The 19,728-nt window shown below is 36.8% G+C and overlaps 1 protein-coding gene across 1 annotated transcript in view; it reads right to left on the minus strand.

Moving 5' to 3' along the window:
• The window catches only part of SPRED1 (sprouty related EVH1 domain containing 1), a 115,096-nt gene extending 95,477 nt beyond the window's left edge, over positions 1-19,619 (minus strand). Inside the window, exon 1 of the mRNA XM_019725519.2 lies at positions 18,399-19,619. Within this exon, the coding sequence (XP_019581078.1) occupies positions 18,399-18,430 (32 nt within the window). The 5' untranslated portion in view covers positions 18,431-19,619. The remainder of the gene's footprint in view (positions 1-18,398) is intronic.
• Positions 19,620-19,728: the final 109 nt, after the last annotated feature.

The following is a 19,728-nucleotide window of genomic DNA, read 5'->3' on the forward strand; positions in this document are numbered from 1 at the left end:
AAGATAAACCCAAACTGAGGAACGTTCTACTAAATACCTGGCCAGTACTCTTCAAAAGTTTCCAAGTTATGAAAGAAAGACTGAAGAGCTGCTTCATATTAAAGTACAATAAGGAGACATGAATACTTAATACAATATGTGATGCCGGATTGTATCCTGAACTAGAAAAAGGACATTAGTGGAACAACTGATGAAACTTGAATAAGGTCAGCAGATAATAATGTATCAACATTAATTTCCTGATTTGGCTGTTAGATAGATGTTAACATTTTGGAAAGCCAGCTGAAGAATATATAGGTGTTTTTTGTATATTTATTCCTACTGTTTTATAGGTCTAAGATTATTTCAAAGTGAGAATAAGTATGTATGTGTATACGATATGTGTATATATACTTGGGGTGCCAAAAAAATATATACACATTTTAAGAGATGTTAACCCTTTGGTCAACGTTGCTCAAGCAGTAGTTCGCTGTAATGAAAAGTGTCTGGATGCTGATGGTAACCACTTTGAGCACCTGTCTTACTGCAGACGTCAAATGTGACTTGTATTCAACTTTTGTTATCGGTATATACTAATACAGTTTTTTCCTTTCTTAAAATGTATATACATTTTTTGTTTCTTTGGCACCCTCTGTATACACACACACACAAACACACATGAATTTTCTAAAGGAACACACAATGAGAAAGACTAGCTTATACTTAATATACCAAAAACTGCCACGTCTTTGAATGATAGCTCAAGATATCCTAGGCTGGTAAAGGAAATGACAGATCAGCATATTTACATAATCCCTTCATTGCTTCTTCCTTGACTGGTCACCTATCAAATCTCCAAGTTTTAGTACAAATAACTGAGAAGAAAGGGAGAAAAATTGTAGTTAGGTAAATTCATGACACGTTATTTGAGGAGTCTGGAACCACAATCGTGTGTATCTCACCTAAAATGCCCCTTAGTTTTCCAATCAGAAATCTAGGCTGTTTGGACCATTTATGTGACTTAGAATCTCATGTGCCTACATTAAAGCCTAACCCAACTGGGCTAATTAGTTACAAATTACTCATTTCAAAGCTCTTGCTTAGTAAAAAAATAATTTAAAAAGGAAAAGATTAAAGTCATACATATCCCATAAATAATATCATTCATATATAAAATTTTATTTATAATACATAAAAGTCTAAAGTTATAAAAAGATTCAGTTCACAATATTCACCTGATCCTTAGCCCTGAGTTGTTGACACTTAATCTTTTACCTTTCTTACACAATCCATCCTGCCATACAAACTTCAAAGTAAATCAAAGACAGTTAAGACTGTAGCTACTTTGTCAGATCAAAAGACTACTGAGCTATATGTAAAGTTAAGCATAACTCGTAAAGATGCCTCTTCAAATTTCAAGTCTGAATCCCAGCTCTGTCATTTCCTAGCTTAATCTCAGAAAGCCTCAATTTCCTCATCTGTAAGTGGATGTAATAGTATCTACCCAAAAGGGTGGTTGTAGGATTAAAAGAATTAATTCACATAAAGTATTTGGAACAGTGTCTAGCACATAGTAAACAGTCAAAAAAATTAGCAAAAAATCATTACCAGTTACAGAAAATGCAACTCAAGACCATAAAGTACAGTTTTATACCCATTCTCTCACATTGCTGGTAGGTGTACAAACTGTAAGTACAAGTATGTTGGACACAATTTGGCATTATCTTGTAAACTTAAAAATTCACAATATAATCTTGCAATCCAATTATTTTACTGCTAAATATACATTCAAGAGAACATTTAACTCATATGTATCACAAACATATTATAAAAATGTTCACAGTAATAATATTCATGACAGCAAATACCTGGAAACAACTCAAATACCCTTAAGAGTATCTAAATTGTGGTAACTTCACACAATGAAATATAAGGCAGTGCAAATGAGTAAAAAAGTATACAAAAAAAGATACATCTTAGTAATATACTAAGAAAAAAAAAAAAGCCCCAGGTGTTGACATGTAAGTAAATACATTCCTTTTACAGAATTCAAAACCAACGAGACATTGTTTAGGCATACTAAACAGTTATAAAACTTTTACCACTGTGTAATAAAACTTTTAATATGAAGGGAATGATTAACACACAACTCGTGTTAGAGTAACGCCTGAGAAATCAAGGGACTATGACAGATGCACATTAGATAGATGTTAGTTATCATTATGTCCTGATTCTTAGATTATACTGTGAGTGGGTATTTGTCAAGTAAATAAAAAATTAAAATAATAGACTTCAGAGGTCCACATATACACCAATGACAGTATGAACCAGGATAAAGACTAGTCCAATTGTGTGCACCAAAGGTTTTTTTTAATTTAATTTAACTTTGTTATAGTTGACATACAATATATTAGTTTCAGCTGTACAACACAGTGATTCAATACTTACACATTAATGAAGCAATCACCACAATAAGTCCACATATAGTTATTATAATATTGACTATATTCCCTGTGCTGTACATTACATTCTGTTACTTGTTTTATAACTGGTGTACCAGAGGTTTTTTTTAAAAAAAGGATTGAGGGTTAAGTATAATCTGCTTTGCAGTGAAGGATTAAATGAGATAATTTATGTTTGACATACAGCAAAATGCTTAACATGTTAGCTACCATTCAAAAAAATGTCACGATCTATTGGAAACTATTACAAAATAAAACACATTTTAAAATTGAAAATCACTTCTCATTCTAAACCAACCTCTTCCCTTTTTGCCAAAGCGCAAACCTTACCTAAAAAAGACTGAGAATGACTCAGCAAACTGGTGACACAGCAGAGCTCCCGATTCCCTATCAGTCTAATTCTCCTCCTACCGGATAGGCCTGTCACAGCCTTGTTTTGACACTCATTACCTTCATCAATTTTTTGCCTTATATGTGTGTCATGTATATTATCCAAAAAATGTTGTTCCTAAAAGGACAGGTTTTAATCCCTATAGTCAATTTTAAAAAGCAAAACTATCACAAGCCATAGATAGTAATCACAAAATTTAATAGTGAGAATCACAGTATTGGCTCCTCTATCAGAGATTGAGATTGATATTACTCCTTCTTTATTAAACACACACACACACACACACACACACACACACACACACTAACATTTCAACTTAATTAAAATGCAAAAAGTACTAAGAAAGGAATAATTTGTCAATTTAATTTAATGCCATGTCTGTGATAAAACTAAAATTATCTTACATATCAGGACAAGTTCCACACTTTGGAAAAAGATACGCTATCTCTAGCTAACTCCTTATTTTAAAAAATTTGAACTTTCTTCAACAAATTAGCTCAGATTGAATAGAAAACATGTCATTGTTTTAAAAAATTTGCTGGGATTCAAGATTAGAAACACTCAGGATCTGTGCTATCCAATACAGAAATCACTAGCCGCATATAACTATTTAAATTAAATAAAAACTAAAATTTTTTTTCTTCAGTCCCTCAAGCCACATTTCCAGTACTCATTAGCCAAATAACCACATATTAGCTGCCATATTGGATAGCACAAACGGAAGGAACATTTCCACCATCACTGAAAGATCTATTGGAAGCTTTGCTTTTGATTGTCAAAGGATTCTAATGAGGCCCAAATGGTAGCAAATGGAAATAAAGAAAATTTTAGCAGGAAAAAGAAAAGTATCTTTCAGCAAAGTAATATAAGCAAAGAACTGTGAGAGAATGAATTAAAAGCTAGTAGTAAAAATATTTTTTCTTTTTCTACATACAATTCCTTTAGAGTTTGATGATTTCAAAGGCTAAAGACGTACTAAAGCAGGCGGGAATCCCTCCCCAACTAAGATGATAAGATTATTATTGCAATTGAGGAACTGACTTAAAACTTATAAAGAAAATAAGGTTAAGAGATTGAGGCCATATCTGAATGCATATTGGCAAAAACAGTGCTTATTGTGTACCAAACACTGTTTCAATATATGAGCTTATGAAAACTCTTGTAATTACCTTCATTAACAAAACAATAAAGAAAGCATACTCAAATAATATACAGAATATTAATATCCATCTTTTAAAAATAAAGAGTCTTGTATAATGAATTCTCCTTTACCACCTCATGATCACTTTAAAATGTTTCGGGTCTCCCCCTGCTGCCTACATGATCTCAACACCCTTGTGAATTTATGGTTTTGTTACAACCAATATTCTTAAAGGGCATTTTCCAGTTCATTTGATACACTCAAATTTTCAGACTGATTTTAACTATGTAGATATTTTGCAAAACTTCCCAATATGTAGGTTATATAATGTATGTAGATATTTTACATAACTTCCCAATATATGTTATATAACCTCTAACTTAGCTAATACTCCTTGTACACATCTCATTTATCTCTCAAAACAAGCCCAGACATTTCAAACCTAAGGGCTATGTTCATTTTCCTCAGCTTTCTTCCTCTCTCTAAGGTTCAGATAAAACCTTTTATCTATCTGCCTTCTGCTTTATGTCCCTTTTTATATTCCAGTCCTCTAGAAAGCCTCCCTTTTTCCCCTACAAGTAAATCAAAACTCATGTAGATAAATCCATTTACAGATAATTTTCGTGCAAAAGTAATTTATAGATGGGAAAAGATTACTGTCTTCATTAGCACAGATGCTCAGATAGAAAAAGATCTGCTCTAGGTCACATAAGTAAATAGCAAAACAGATGAGAATCTTAGTTTCCTTTTCTACACAGCAAGGAAGATTTCCTAGAGGCCAATTAGCATAATTGTATTCTTTCCAAGACAGGTAATTCACTGTCTATATAAATTGTATGATCTACCTGAAGTTTTTACAGGAACAACAAATTTTAAGATCCCTTATATGAAATTTTTTTCCCTTTATAATACCTTTAATATGAATAAGTGCACAAAATTTCTTCTTTGGGTGATTTCCCACTGTCTTCCAAATGTCCTACAATGTGATCATATTGTTTTCTATACTTCAAAAAGTTTATACTAATCTTTGCCGAATCCATATGCTCCTATTTTCTATTTGAAAATGGCGGGCCGGCCCAATGGCTCAGGTGGTTAGAGCACCGTGTTCATAGCACCTGGGTCGCCGGTTCAATTCCCACATGGGCCAGTGGGCTGCTCCCTCCCCAACTAGATTGATGGCAATGACTTGACTTGGAGCTGATGGGTCCTGGAAAAACACACTGTTCCCCAATAAAAAAGTTAAAAAAAAAAAAAAGAAAATGGCAGCTGCTATAATTACAGCGCACAATCATGTCCTTTTCTCAGGAGCACACCCTGGATGCACCCCAAAGGCTCACGCTCAAGAGTACACTGACTCTCAGGAATGTGCCACGTGGGCTAGGAACACATGTCATAGGATATACACATGCAAAGATTTCATGGCTAAAGAGCTTTCCATTTTTTCCTAACATAAATAATGAAAAACATTTCATATTGGAAATGCAACTACATTATTGATTAGAATGCAATATTCACATGAATCTTTGAGATAGTTTACTAGATTTCAAAATAATTATATACTTTTAAAAGCTGCTTTTGGGATACATTCTCTTATCTTTCAGGGCACTTCAGTGAAGAAATCTGAGAAGCAATGATGAAACACTTATTATCTAAAATCTAGCTACAGCAATTCAAATCTGAATTCCCCTGCGATTCCTTACAACTTGACCTTGAAATGTACTTCTCTGAGGATCCTATACCTTTTAGTATTATCTTTTATTTCATGAAATAATAAGCTGAACACAAATGTAATCTTCAGTATATTAATAAAGAGATAGATCCTTAGAGGGCAACATCCCACATCCTGCACTGTAGTTTAGAACAGGGGGTTTTTAACTGCAAGGACCTTGACCAGCATTGTATTTTTATATAGAACAGGAGTACAAGAGTCAGCCTGTGCCATCAGTTAAGTCTAAGTTGTTTTATGAAAGTGTGTGTGTGTGTGTGTGTGTGAATGCATCCATGTACATACACTATGTCAAAAGGTATAATGTATTTGCTACTGTCAAAGTCAAAAGTTTAAAAGCCACTGTTTTAGGGCACAGACTTGGAATCTTTACCAGCTGTGTAATGTTTGCCAAATTACTTAATTTCGCTAAGCTTCAGTTTCCTCATCTTTGTAAACGGGGATAATAAAAGTAACATTTAAAAAGGTTGTTATGAAGACTAAATCCATAAAATGATTTCAAGACAATGCTGGTAATTACTCAAATATTACCCGTCATTTAATTATGTACCAGGAACTATACAAAAAAATGACATGGTACTTAGGAACAAAAATGGAATGTAAGAAATATGAAAATGAATTTCACTTGTAAATAATCCAAAATAGAAAGTCAATTTTTGGAAGCAGCAATTTATATGAATAAAAAAATAAATAAAAAACACTTATATTCTTTGACACAGTTATCTCACTCCTATAAATTCATCCTAAGAAATTAACTGAAAAGAAAAAATTATACGCAAAAAAAGATGCTCATTACAATGTTATTTATAATAGCAAAGAACTGGACCTAAAGTGTTCACTAAGAAGATGACAGCTATGTAAACTTATGGTACAACTTGATGAAATACTACAGGCATTAAAATAACGATTACTAAAAAAACTATGCGTAAGCATCGAAGTTCTTTATATTAAGTAGATCAGGTGAAAATGAATAATAAATATTTGTACGTACACTACTAACACAAAGTAAATATATATACATATAGAACTAGAAGCAACTGAAAATTGTGTTGGGTTTTTAATTGATTTCTTTGTTTTGATGTAATTATTGCTCCTTGTCTTCCCCCAAAGAAAAGTCAGTGTCTTCATCCATTCCGGTGCTGTAACACTGATTGGGTAGCTTAAAAACAACAGAAATTTCTCTCTTCCAGTTCTGGAGGCTGGGGAGTCCAAGATGAAGCCGCCAGCATAGTCAAGGTGAGGGCCTTCTTCCTGGTTCATAGACTGGCTTCTCAGGGTGTCCTCACATGCTGGACGAGGACAGGGAGCTCTCTGGAGCCTCTTGTTTATGAGACACTAATCCCATTCCAGAAGGCTCCACCCCCATGTTTTAGGCAACTCCCAAAGGCCCCACCTTCTGATACTATCATCTGTGGGGGTTAGGATTTCAACATACAAATTGGGGGAAGGTGGGCACAAACATTCAGACCGTAACAGTCAGTAAAAAAGATTCAGCTCAGTTTCACTGTTTTCTTCCCACTACCTAGCTACATCGATTTGAGACAGGGCAAAATGCACAAATGAGATGACTGAAGTTAGCCAGCAATTGTAAGTCAAACTTATAGCCTTTTATTTCATGTATGCTGAGGCCTAGTACCTATTATACAAGTTCAGACTCTACAGCAATGGGGTCTATATAACATCTTTTATTCTTTTTCTTTTTGGCTCATTTAGCAGCTAAGTTTGCTCTCTCCTGAAGTATCAAAACTAGGAAAAATTGCTAAGGAAACCTAGGTGGTTAGAGCCTGGCTTGCCTCACTCATTCACCTCCTGTCTTTCCACTTTCCTTTTAAAAATGATCACAATACAAAGTTGAAAAATATCTCGAGTTGATATACTTATTAAAGTTATTTGTTATATGTTATTAATTTTTACTCACTTAATTAAGTTTGATTTATTTGGCTCAAAAAACCCTCAAGAGAAAAAGGATATACATTTTCAACATCGTATTTTTGTTTCTGATTTCTGTTCATTCAAGATTTTGATTCATAGATACTTCAAATTCATTCCTAAACCAAGTTTCAGCAGTTATGTATCTAAGGCAGTTATTTTTGAATTAACACATTAGTCTCAGAATGAGGCTAAATGTCAGGCTAAATCAAAATATAAATAAATTTTTGCTTTAGTTGTTGGTGACTATAAAATGAACTAAACATAATCTTACAGACCTTTTGCTTTCCAAATTAAAGGTAACAGACTAAATTAAGAGCAATGAACTTCCAACTAGCAGATCTAGTCTATCTCACTTACCACTAGGTTCCCTACTAATAGATCTAGTTTGATTACAGTTGCATAAAATTAAATGTCTAAATCTTTAATAAGCTGAAAAAATTCTTCCCCCCTTCTCGCAGATTTCTGCCCTCCATACAATGAATATTGAAATCTCATGCATTCGACTCTGAGAAAGATGGCTTTTATCACTGAAAATGGAGACATCAAATCTACTTACACTTCCAAAATATGCTCAGATATTAAAATCGCTTTCATTAGCAGACTCTAGAAACATATTTCTTTTATAACTAAATAGTTGTATTAAATATCAAACAAACAAAAAACTGTCTAGAGCTAAGTCTTTGCTCTATAGTGCCTTGCCTAACACTTGTTATATCTACCTCTTCACTCAGTGCTTGCTCAGAACATAGACGAAAATGTTCACAATACAGTAGATTTACATTCTTTTCTGCTTGTTGAAATTTTTAGATTTTAAGTTTTTCTGAAAAGCTGCTTTTTAACATTTAAACTAAAATACAAATTTTCCAACAGGTCATTAAACCTTTTTAAAAAGTAACCCTACCTTCAGGCTAAATGAAAATGAGCACTGATTATTTCATGAACATAGCATAGTACCTTTCTTCTCAAGAACTGAAAGTTCTTTTTAATATTCTCTTATCTCTAATCAAACAATGTTATTGGGGGAGGGAAGATTACATTTATCTTAACATCCCTCTGAAGTAGGGACATATTATCCTGGTTTTACAGATGGAGAATCAAGCACAAAAACAGGTTATGTGCTTTGCCAAAGTCTTAATGCAACAGTCAGCAGTAACCACAGAATCGTGTTAATTGTGAACACTAAGTTAGCAGCAGAAATTTAATTAGTGAATTTTGTTTCTACAAACATTAAGATTGGAATACTCAAAGAATACGAAACCTTCCGTCAAGGACAATTATTTGGATAGAAAGAGTCAACATCCTGGTTAGCCTCTCAGAAAAACCTTAAAGTTCTTTTTTTTTTTTTTTAATTTTATTTTATTAAATTTATTGGGGTGACAATTGTTAGTAAATGAACACACAATGGGATTTATAGATGATGTAATACAGAATTGTACACCTGAAATCTATGTAATTTTACTAACCTTAAAGTTCTTGATTCACATGTCTATCTTCCCTTCTACTTTCTAATTCCCAACATTCCTCATTCCTGATAGGGCCATTATTACATGAGATCCTATCATTTCTAATACTCTCAACACCTCCCTGCTAAGTCCTTCCCTTTTCTTATCCTCCTCCAGGACTCCGTCCTCTTCAACCTCCAATTCCAAAATCATATTCCTGTCTCTTTAAATTGTAGAGGCAGATGCAACATTCATACTCCCTCCCACTCTGAGTGGCTCATCCCACAGGCACATGAAGTACACTGGCACTGGCTCAGGATTTCTCTCCACCTCGACTCCTGATACCAACCTAGCAACTTGAACAGCCACATTGTTGACCTTTTTAAATATCGTAGCAGATCCTGGCTCCTCTACTCCAACAACCTGTTTCTCCTTTAATCTTCCCTCATCTGTCATCATTCTGGAGTCTGTTCTCTGATCAAAATCTATCTTTCTATTTTCCACTTCCACTCTACATGCTCTTTATCAAAACTTCCAGTCCCTCAAAACAACTGTCAATTCTGTGTCTACCATTTCAAGCTTAATTTTTTTTTCTTCAAAATCTTGTCTGGCCATTAAGTGTATGAGATACAGAGTAGTATAAACACTGTGCAATTTGAGGCCCAGTTCTACCACTTACTCCCTTGTGGGGCTGCAGGCAACTCACTAACCCTCTCTTAAGTCTCAGTTATCTCTGTCTGTAAACTATGGATATTACTTGGCTCACATGGTCCTTAGGATTGAGTCGGACAAGCAGTACACAGTTTGATAGACTCCTCTTTCCTGGGCCTTAGGGGCTCTACCAATTACCCATCTTTCCTTTTCTTTTTCTTCCTCTTCAGCCCCAACATCTTATCCACCAATCTCAACTCCTAACTTGGCCAAGTGAGTATATCTTACTCTTTGCTATCTCCACTTCATCACTTCCCATTTTGTCTTTAACACTCCCTGTGACCTCTCCTACCTCTCAAGCCTTTTCTCTTCTGGTGTCTCTTCTCATTCTCCCTTAAAAATGCTGGTGTTTCTCACTATTCAGTTTTCCATTACTATTGAATATTCTCCTTGAGTAATTTTCCACTAGCTTCAACTATCACAGATGCTGAAGATGTCACCTCTAACTCTACCCCCTTAACCTTTTTTGGGTACCAAACCTGTCATTAAAATACCTTATGGGACATTTTCTACCATGATACCTAGTATGTACCCACAAATTTTAAAAAAGATGAAAACTGAGTTATTTTCCCCATAAAAAACTTCTCTGCCTCTTCCCACTTCATTTAAAAGCATCACTGCAGCCCAAATTTAAAATGCTGAAGACATCCCATCCTCTTCCTACTCTTTCTTTCATATCCACTCACATAATCATACTTACTGGAAATCTGAACTGCCTCAAAAATTCATCCTCAACAGTTCCAAATGCACTATCTCCAGCTGCTTTTTTTTTTTAAACCTTGACTATTACGTCTTTTTCATCAATTGGAGTTCATTTTCTTTTCCCTCTAATCAACTGTCCAAACAAGCCCAAGTATTCAGCTTGCTACACAAATTTGACTATAAATGGTTCCCCACTGCCTACATGACAAAGATGTAAGCTGGGGCATAAGAGTTATTGTGAAGAGTGGGGGAGGGTAGCTCAAAGAACAAATTTTCTTTGAATGCTTCAAGTTTCATCTGAAAAAGTAATGGGAATCCTGTTCAAAATTATGATTACTAACCAGTTAAAATAAATTTTCCTCAACTTTTCAAAAATAGTTTTGACAGAAAGTTTCCAGGAGCTTCTGTCGTGTTCATCTTGTGGGTCTCATGCTCCAGGCCTAGCCATCACCCTTTTTATCCCAAGGTTGCTGATACACAGTAAAGCCCAAATCTAGACTACTTACAAGCCCCTAAGACTTTATCTTCTCACCTCTCCTCCAAACAAGTGTATCTAAAAACCTACTGCTTTTCTTCAAATTTGCTTCTCCTCCTATGCTTGCTTTTGTTTTATTTCCCCCTTTCTTGGAATGCCCTTCCCCTACTGCCCTCATCTCTAGCTAACTCCTAAAATGCCATCTCTTTTCTGAAGCCTTCCTTCACACGAATTCACACCCTGCCATCCACCCCCAGACAGAATCACCTTCTGCTTGAGCCTGGAAGAACTTCATAAGCAGAGCACTCCACATTTCAGAGGGATCCAGTTCCCTTGTCGGATAGTGAAAGCAGTTATCAGGTTGTACTTATCTTTGTATCTCCAGGGCTAAGGAAAAGTCAAGTGCCTAGTAGGCACTCAAATGTCACTGAACTGCAATTCTTAGAAGAAAAAGTTACTAATAGTATCTATCCTGAAAAACTGTAAGAAACCCATATGTATAATTCAGCAACTAAAATTCTGAAATGCTTTCACATATTATATTAGGGGGGCAAACCCAGAATTGATCCTTAATTCCAATCTCAAAATATCAATGTAATTCACACACACACACAAAATGTTTGGTGACGTTCTGCCAGTTATTAAAACATTTTGATGTGAAAGTTACGGTAACTTTGAAAAGGGGCATCAGAAAAGTCACAATTCACTAAATTTCATCTAAATGTTTGGTAATCCTATCATAGGACACCAATACAGAGAAGCTGTTAACAAATACTGTGCATTTATGAAAGTTACCTCTAAATGTGAATAAACAAACAAGATTTGTCTAATCATATGCAATAGTATCATTAAATACTACCAGGAAAATAATTACATTCTACATTCCAAGTCACAAAGGCCTTTATTTAAATTATAAACTCTGTTGTACAGATAAAATTTAGAAATAAACTTATAAAACTGATCAGATTAAAATTTAATTTCCAATTACTCTTGAATTTACTAAAGCTTATTCTCTGCACTCTAAATGTAGAAAAAACATGCTTTCCAATGTAATTCAAAAATTTCAAACACAAGGAACTTTCCATCAGTCAACTCTATATTTATGAGTAACAGGAATGATATATTAAATGTGGATTTCAGAAACACAAAGAGTATTACTTAGGATTCTAGAACACTTGAACTAAAAGAAATCCCATAGTTGATCAAATCCAACATTCTCATTTTAAATCAGAAAAATTAAAAGTCTAAAATTCTAGGGAACAGAAATAATATAAATCTATATTTATGAACATTTATATTATAAATATATAAATTATGAACATTTACTTCCACACTAAGGGCAGAGATCGAATGACAATATTGCATTTCTGGCATGTATTAAGATTGTATCATTTCTCTCCCTTAATCTTCAAATGTGATAAACTACATGGATTTTCTCATGTGGATCCATTATTGCAATCTCAAGATAAACGCAGTTTAACTGTGAGGTTTTGTTCTGTGTTTAGTTCACTGAGTTGGGTTTGATTTGCTCCTTCTTGAAAATTCTCAACTATTGTCTCTGAATATTTCCTCTCCTCTATTATCTCTTCTTTCAGAATGGTTAGTTGTATGTTAAGACTTGTTCATCTTATCCTTCATGTTTCTTAATCTTCTTATTTTATATCTCTATCTTTGGGTTCAGCCTTCTGGGCCTCAGGATAGCAGGAGATTTTCACCTTTTGTGCCATGGACCTCTTTGGCAGTCTGGCCAAGCCTAGGGCCCCCTTGTCAGAACAATATTAAAAGCTTAAAACAAAATATATAGGATTACAAAAGAAATCAATAATATTAAAATAAGTATCAAAATATTTTTAGTTTGAAATAGTAACAATATATGTGCTTTTTTATTAACATATCAAAATATAAGCTCTAACAATGGTTTAATAACTATAATAATTTCAAACTAGTGATGACTATAACAAGTACTATTTCAAGATATCTATAAACACTGAACAGCAATTGTACTATAAGAAAAAAAATCTAATTTCTATGGTTGTTATGAGTTGAATTACATCCTTCCAAGAAAAAGTAATAATAATGTTGCAGTCCAAACCCTGGTACCTCAGAAAGTGACCTTATTTGGAAATAGGGTCATTGCAGATGTAATTAGTTAAGAGCAAGTCATATTAGAGTAGGGTAGGCTCCTAATCCAATATGACTACTGTCCTTATAAGATGGCCATGTGAAGATAAGGAAATACACCAAAAACACCCTGTGATGATGAAAGCAGAAAATGGAATTAAGCAGATGCAAGCCTAGGAATGCCAAAGTGGCCATCAACCACCAGAAGCAAAGAAGGGAATGATTCCCCCACTAATATCAGAGGGAGCATGGCCCTGCCAACACCTTGATTTTAGACTTTGAATACAGAGAATTGTGAGACAATAAATGTCTGTTGTTGTAAGCCATCAAGTTTGTTGTATTTTGTTACAGTGGCCCTAGGAAATTAATACAATTGTCATCACAAGTACTTCTAATTCTGCTAGTTTTTTGGCATTTCCTTCAATTATCAATGTAAACAAGTTTCAGTTAGAGATTAGTAAAAACAGTCTGAATTCTCAGAACTCTATGTCTAAAGCAATTTTAACACCTCAGTCTAAGATCCATTACTAATGAACTCTGTTTTAACAAAGTAATGAACTATGTTTAAACAAAAATACATCAAATGATTTTTTTTTTTTTTTCATTTCAAACCATTCTGAGTGCCACAAAAATCAACATCTTGCGAGTTTGTAATTACTTTGGTTCTGGATTCTAAAATGAGATGCCATTAAGATACAAAATTTGTTATAAACAGGAAACTAAATCTAAATATTACAGAATGAAAACATTCATTATCTGCATTAATTTCTTAAACTAATGAAATATACAGTTATCCCTTAGTGTTAGAATAACATGACTTGTAAGAATAACCAAATGAAAAGACTTACTTTTTTAGCACTTCTTGGTCAATTTAAGAGTGAGGCCTGGTATCTTGTTAGTGTAAGAATTCCTCTTAGAACTAAGCAGATCGGTATTTAAGCCCAACAACCTTAAAAAGAGGCTTAAAAAGAGCAGTGGCAAGTTCTCCAACTGTGATGTATATATTATCAAAGACACATGGCTATTAAGTCCAAATTAAGAAAATCTTAAAAGATTTTCAAACCTACCAATTGTCTCCAAACTTTTTATCTTGATTCTTCTTAACTCATGCTTTTACTTCATCATCCTACCCTCTACTAGAAGTCTTTTACTTGCTTAAATATGTCAAAAACAACATAATAAAATTAATTTTAAAAACATGTATGTAAAAAATATATATATGTATGTTACAAGTCTATTGACTCACAATGTGCGATCACCCTATTACTTTAAGGTAATTTAGCACAGGAAAGGCCGATATAATGCTTAGTTCAAGCACCTTCATTTATAAATGAGCAAATGGAGGTCCACAGAGGCTGTCACTTGCCCCAAGTTACAGAATAAATTAGTGATAGCTAAGACAGAAAAGCATTTCCCAGTTCCAAGTCCAATGCTCTTTATACTATATTGTACTGCATCATAAAGGTTGGTAAAAGTTACATATATTATCTCCAAATGCCTTTTGTACGATCATGTTAATTCTTTTTATGATACAGTGTTTTCACAGTCTAGTTCCCCAAAAGCTACCTATTACAAGTTTTTGTTATTTTCAAAATCAATTTTATTTTACCGTCCAGCACATTTTAAAAATAGGCACAAGATCTCATTTCCACCTTCAAAATGGGCAAAAATTTTTTTCAGAGAACTAGACAGACATTTTAAGGTATAAGCATTCTCATACACTGAGTTTTATCTAGAGGGCAATTTGGCAGAAAGAATAATGCAACTTAAAGTGAGTGTCTCTTAACTCCATCCTAGACTATTTCAAGGAAAAAGTAATAGATTTGGATGAAGACAGAACTCAGGATCAAATGTAGCAATGTTCAGAAATAACAAGATATATCCAACAATAGTGGAATGATTAAAATTAACGTCTGTTATATATACTGAATATAATATAGCCATTAAAAATTATGTTCTAGAAGGTATTTAACGACAAAGGAAAATATTCACAATATATTAAACTATGATAGTATCTACTATGCAACTGCATTCTGTTGAGAATACACATAATATAATAGATATGTAAAGCATTTATCACAGTGCTTGGCACATAGTAAAAAATCAATAAATGAGTATAATTCATCACCATCATAGAAGAAAGGTTTGATTATATACTAAATGTTAAGTTGTTATCTGAGTAGTAGAAATGCAAAGAAATGATTACTTATTCATTTTAAAGATCATTTGTATGTTATGTAAAATAAACTATTATTCTTGCATGGAGGGAACTATGTTTTAAACTGGCACTTTTAACTCAGTTCCAGTTCCTACTAAAGGTTGGAGAAGAAAATCAGACTTTTACAGACACTTCCTCAAGTCTGGCATTGCATAAGACAAAATCTCACATGCAAGAGATCCTTCAGAAATTCTTGATTAAATATATACTCACAATAACCTCGGGGAGCTATCTAGCTCTCTACACAGAACACTGTTTTAAAAAAAAATAGAGCATGTACTAAAGGGTTTCAAAATGAGGCCTCAAAAGCCTTACTGGATTTTACCACAATGGCTAGAAAAGGTTAAGGTTTCTCAAGATACCGGTGATTTTCCCTTTTTTTAAAAAAGATTGAGATCAGGTGAAAAAACAGTGTTAAGAATATTGTCTACTGTAATTAAATTCCTATTGATTGTGGCTTTAAAGAAAAAAAAGGAAAAAATATACAGGATTTTATAAATAAAAAGGATTTTATAAATAAAATCCACATTATGGGCAGTTTTAAACTATGATAAGGCTTTTATTAGGGCTTTAAGCCTGCCTGCCATAATCTGTCTCTTTTGTTTCTTCATAATACATGGGATTATAAATAAACTGCCATTTCAAAACAGTATATATTAAAGATGAGATACATAAAGTATCAGAATAAAAACTATGTCCCAAAGAAGTTCACTCTTTGAGGTTTAGCTAATGCACAATATTGGCTCTAATAAAAACTGATTACTAGGTAAACACAGCACTTTCTAATATAAAAAAAATTTTAAAGTAAAACCCCAAGAGTTTGTCTTCATGAAGAGTTAACATCAAATAGCAAAATATTATATGCTAAAACATATTATTCTTGTCCTACAAAAACATCTTAAAGCTCATAGGGAATAACATTAATAAAGCAGGATAAATTTGTGAAAACAGAATTGTAAGTCTGGGTGAGTGAGGTAATTTCCAAGTTGTCCCATACTGAGTACATTTAAAATTAAAAAAATAATAAGGCAATCCTCCCAGTAAAAATTGCCATTTGGTATTTCAAACATCAACATTTTGGGGATTAAACCACTGGGAATATTTACTCATTTTTCATGTAACAGCAGTATCATTCACTGACATCACTACACCAAAAACTTACACTCTCAATTTGTCCATGGCAAGTCTTACAAAAAAGAGCCCATTTATAAACAATATATTTTACACGTGTTAATTCACATTCCCTCATTTGTTTTTCTATTAGCTGCATCCAACAAGGAGGTATTCAATATATTACTTTAAATATGGTAATTAGGCTCTTCCCACCTCTAAAATAGAAGTTGACATTTTGATCCAAGCTACTTTCTTAAAAGATACTAATAAAAATTATCGTCATTTCCGTTCAGAATTTTCAGCAGTTTTTCTCCTAACTAAGCGTTATCTGAGATACAGTACTTCTTGATCTCTCTCAAAGTAGGTCTAATCTGCGGAAGGCAGTGAGACAGAGTACTGCACTGTGAATGGACAGCCAGGTATTTTATGAATGGAGGCGATCACGTGATCTCAGCACCTCCCCGAACTGATATTTCCCACATAACTGTGTCAACATTCTGAGAACAGGGGTAGTTGTTTGTGTCAGTGCGTATGTTTTTGAATATAACCTGTAACTTCGAATTCTCCTTACTTCCCGAACTCAAAAATCTACATGAAGGCAATCAAGTTTCGAGTATTTTTCTTAGGAAATTCTTTCGAGATGTCCAAGGTGATGGATGTTTAATTATTTTTTTTATGAATGAAGAGTGTGCTATGCAAATGAGGGCGATTCACAAAAAGAGAGAACATGGCGGCCACTTCTGATTCTAGACTGCACTGACACTGCAGCAATCTACCTTCTCCCACACCCGCTCATCACAAGAGTGTTTTGGGGGGGAGGGGAGGAAGGAGAAACGCTGCTGGGCATTTCTCAAGCTATTTTATGTTAAACAGGCCCCGGCTTTGGACTTTAAAGGTCTCTCACAAAGGTCTGACTCGAGGAATGCACTTTATTTAAAGGACTAGCCCTCGCTCACTTTACTCTCCCCAACCCTTTAAAGATAAAACTTGAACTTAATTACAAGAAAACGGTGGCTAATATTCTGCATGCAATTAAATCCCCGTCTCAACAGAAAGTTGTCGGCGTACCATTCATTATTCCTCTAGGCAGCCGCTACGTTAAAGCAAAATATTTAAGAGATAAAGTATTTCGTTTGGAACACATAAAAGACAGGCCAAAGAGAAACTTTAACCGGGATGGTCTAGAAGTTAATCGATGAAGTCATCAACATGTTCAGCAAGGTAAATACTGTTAAATCAATGTAAATGGTGTGTTTTAATATCGCTGAAGAATAAAAATCAGCATTCAAATATCCTTCTATGCTCGTGATAAAGACATGTCCAATGTCGGCAAAGGTAAAATACAATAGTTCAACCTCTCCCATACTCCATGTGTCCTTAATCCTATTAAATTCTAAAAATGTTTCTCCAGCCCTATTTTTTACAAGAATCTTACAGGTCATAAGTTTAAAAAAGGAGGGGAGGGGGATGGAGGCTTAATCGGTATTAAAGAGTCACTGACTCATCGAATTAAGATTCAAGAGAGTTTGCTGCAGGAGGTGCTCCCACACATTAGTTTCCAAGTGAAATAGCTATAAAGACAGCAGGATGGATATTCAGGGTATGTTGATTGGTGTGCTACAGGGAAAAAGGACAGGCCAAAGGTCTTCCAGGCAGAGGGGTCATTTCTTCCCTGCCTCCATCCATCCACATTACTCCATCTCCTGGACGTAAACCTGCCATCCCACCGCAACACTCAATACCCTTCCCCAGAAGAAAGCAACGAAAAGAGGGGGTGGGGTGGGGAGCGGGGGTAGGGTGCTGCCATTAAATAAAATGGCTAAAGAAATCAAATGTTATCTGCAGAACAAGATGCACCGAACTCTGCAGGGCTGCAAGCTTTCCAACACCCAAGTCTCAGAGGGGTCTGGGGGACAGCGGAGGAAGGCTGGGTGGGTGGTGGTGGTGGTGGTGGGGGGTGTAATCAAGATCAATGAGGCGCTTACTCGTTGTCAGAAGTCGCCGTCTCCTCGCTCATCTTTCCCTCACCGTGATCCGATCTGGAGATGGAGGAGCAACAGCAGGCGGAGGAGCGGCAGCAGCACCGAGGGGCAGGAGGCAGAGGCAGCCGGGGAGGCGCGGGGGCAGCGGCTCAGGGGCCTCACCATGGTGGATGCCTCACCCGGAACGGTGCCCCCCCAGCCGGGAACCCCAGCCACCCCCACAGGGGGGTGGCGGCAACAACCTCTGCCGTGGCGACCCCAGCCTCTTCCCTGGCCTCAGCGCCCAGCCAAGGGATCCGAGGAGGCCGGGAAGGGTGGGTGGAAAGGGAAAAAGAAGGGGGACTGCGAAGGCTGACTGGAGAGCTGCTCCTCTGGCCACTGGGGTGGAGCGAGGCGGGGTCCGGCCAGGAAGGAGCGGGAGGGCGGGCGGAGAACCCGGGAGCAGAGGCGGCGCTTCCCTCAGGGATGCGGTGAGGAGGAAGCTGAGATCCCCTTGGTGGGGGCTGACGGGGGGTTGCCGAGCCCAGGCTCCGGGCGGCGGCGGCGGCACGGTCCTGCCAGAGCCCACCCCACCATCTCCCGCCTCGCCGCCGGCTGCCCGCTCAGCCCCCGGCAGCGAGTGGGGCGGTCCTCAGGAGCGAGCAGAATCGGGCGAGGGGCCTCGCGGCGGCGGATTCCTCCAGACACTCCAGCCGGGACGACTCCACAAGGGGGAGGAGGGGGCGACGGGGAGTGTGTGAGGCAGGCGACCCGATCGCCCCCACCCGGGCAGGCGAAGAGCGGGAGCGTCCGGGGAGCAGGGTCCCGAGAAGCGGCTTCGGAGCGAGGAGAGCGGCTGCAGGTTCCCCGTCAGCCGGTGCCCACCACAAGCTCGGCGGGCCAGCTCCTCACCTCCTCACGCCCGCCAGAGGGGAGCCGCGAGGGGGGCGGCGGAAGCGCTCACGCCGCCCGCTCCTTCCGCCGCCGCCGCCGCTGCCCGAACCGGGGGCGCCCGCGGGAGAAGGAGGCGAAGTAGTCCCTGGCGACTTCTCCTGGCCGCCGGCTTCCCCGGGGGCCAAAGAGAGCGCGGGGTGGGGTTGCCGAGCGGGGTACCCGGGCTGGGAGAGTGTGTGCAAAGGAGGACCAAAAGCTGCGGGCTCCGGGCGAATCACTGCAACTCGAAGTCGTGTGCAGCATAGCAAGTTTCAGGAAAGTAGTTCCCTCCTCCCTTCATTTCCCAAATCGTTGTCGAGCCACTGAGCGGGGAGAGGGAGGAGGGAGGCGGAGGGATACGCTGAGCTCCGTGCTCGGTGTGCGTGCGCGCGCTCCAAACTCTTGGCACGCTGCGAAAGGG

The sequence above is a fragment of the Rhinolophus sinicus genome, linkage group LG03 (assembly GCF_036562045.2).
Source record: "Rhinolophus sinicus isolate RSC01 linkage group LG03, ASM3656204v1, whole genome shotgun sequence".
NCBI classification, from domain to species: Eukaryota; Metazoa; Chordata; class Mammalia; order Chiroptera; family Rhinolophidae; genus Rhinolophus; species Rhinolophus sinicus.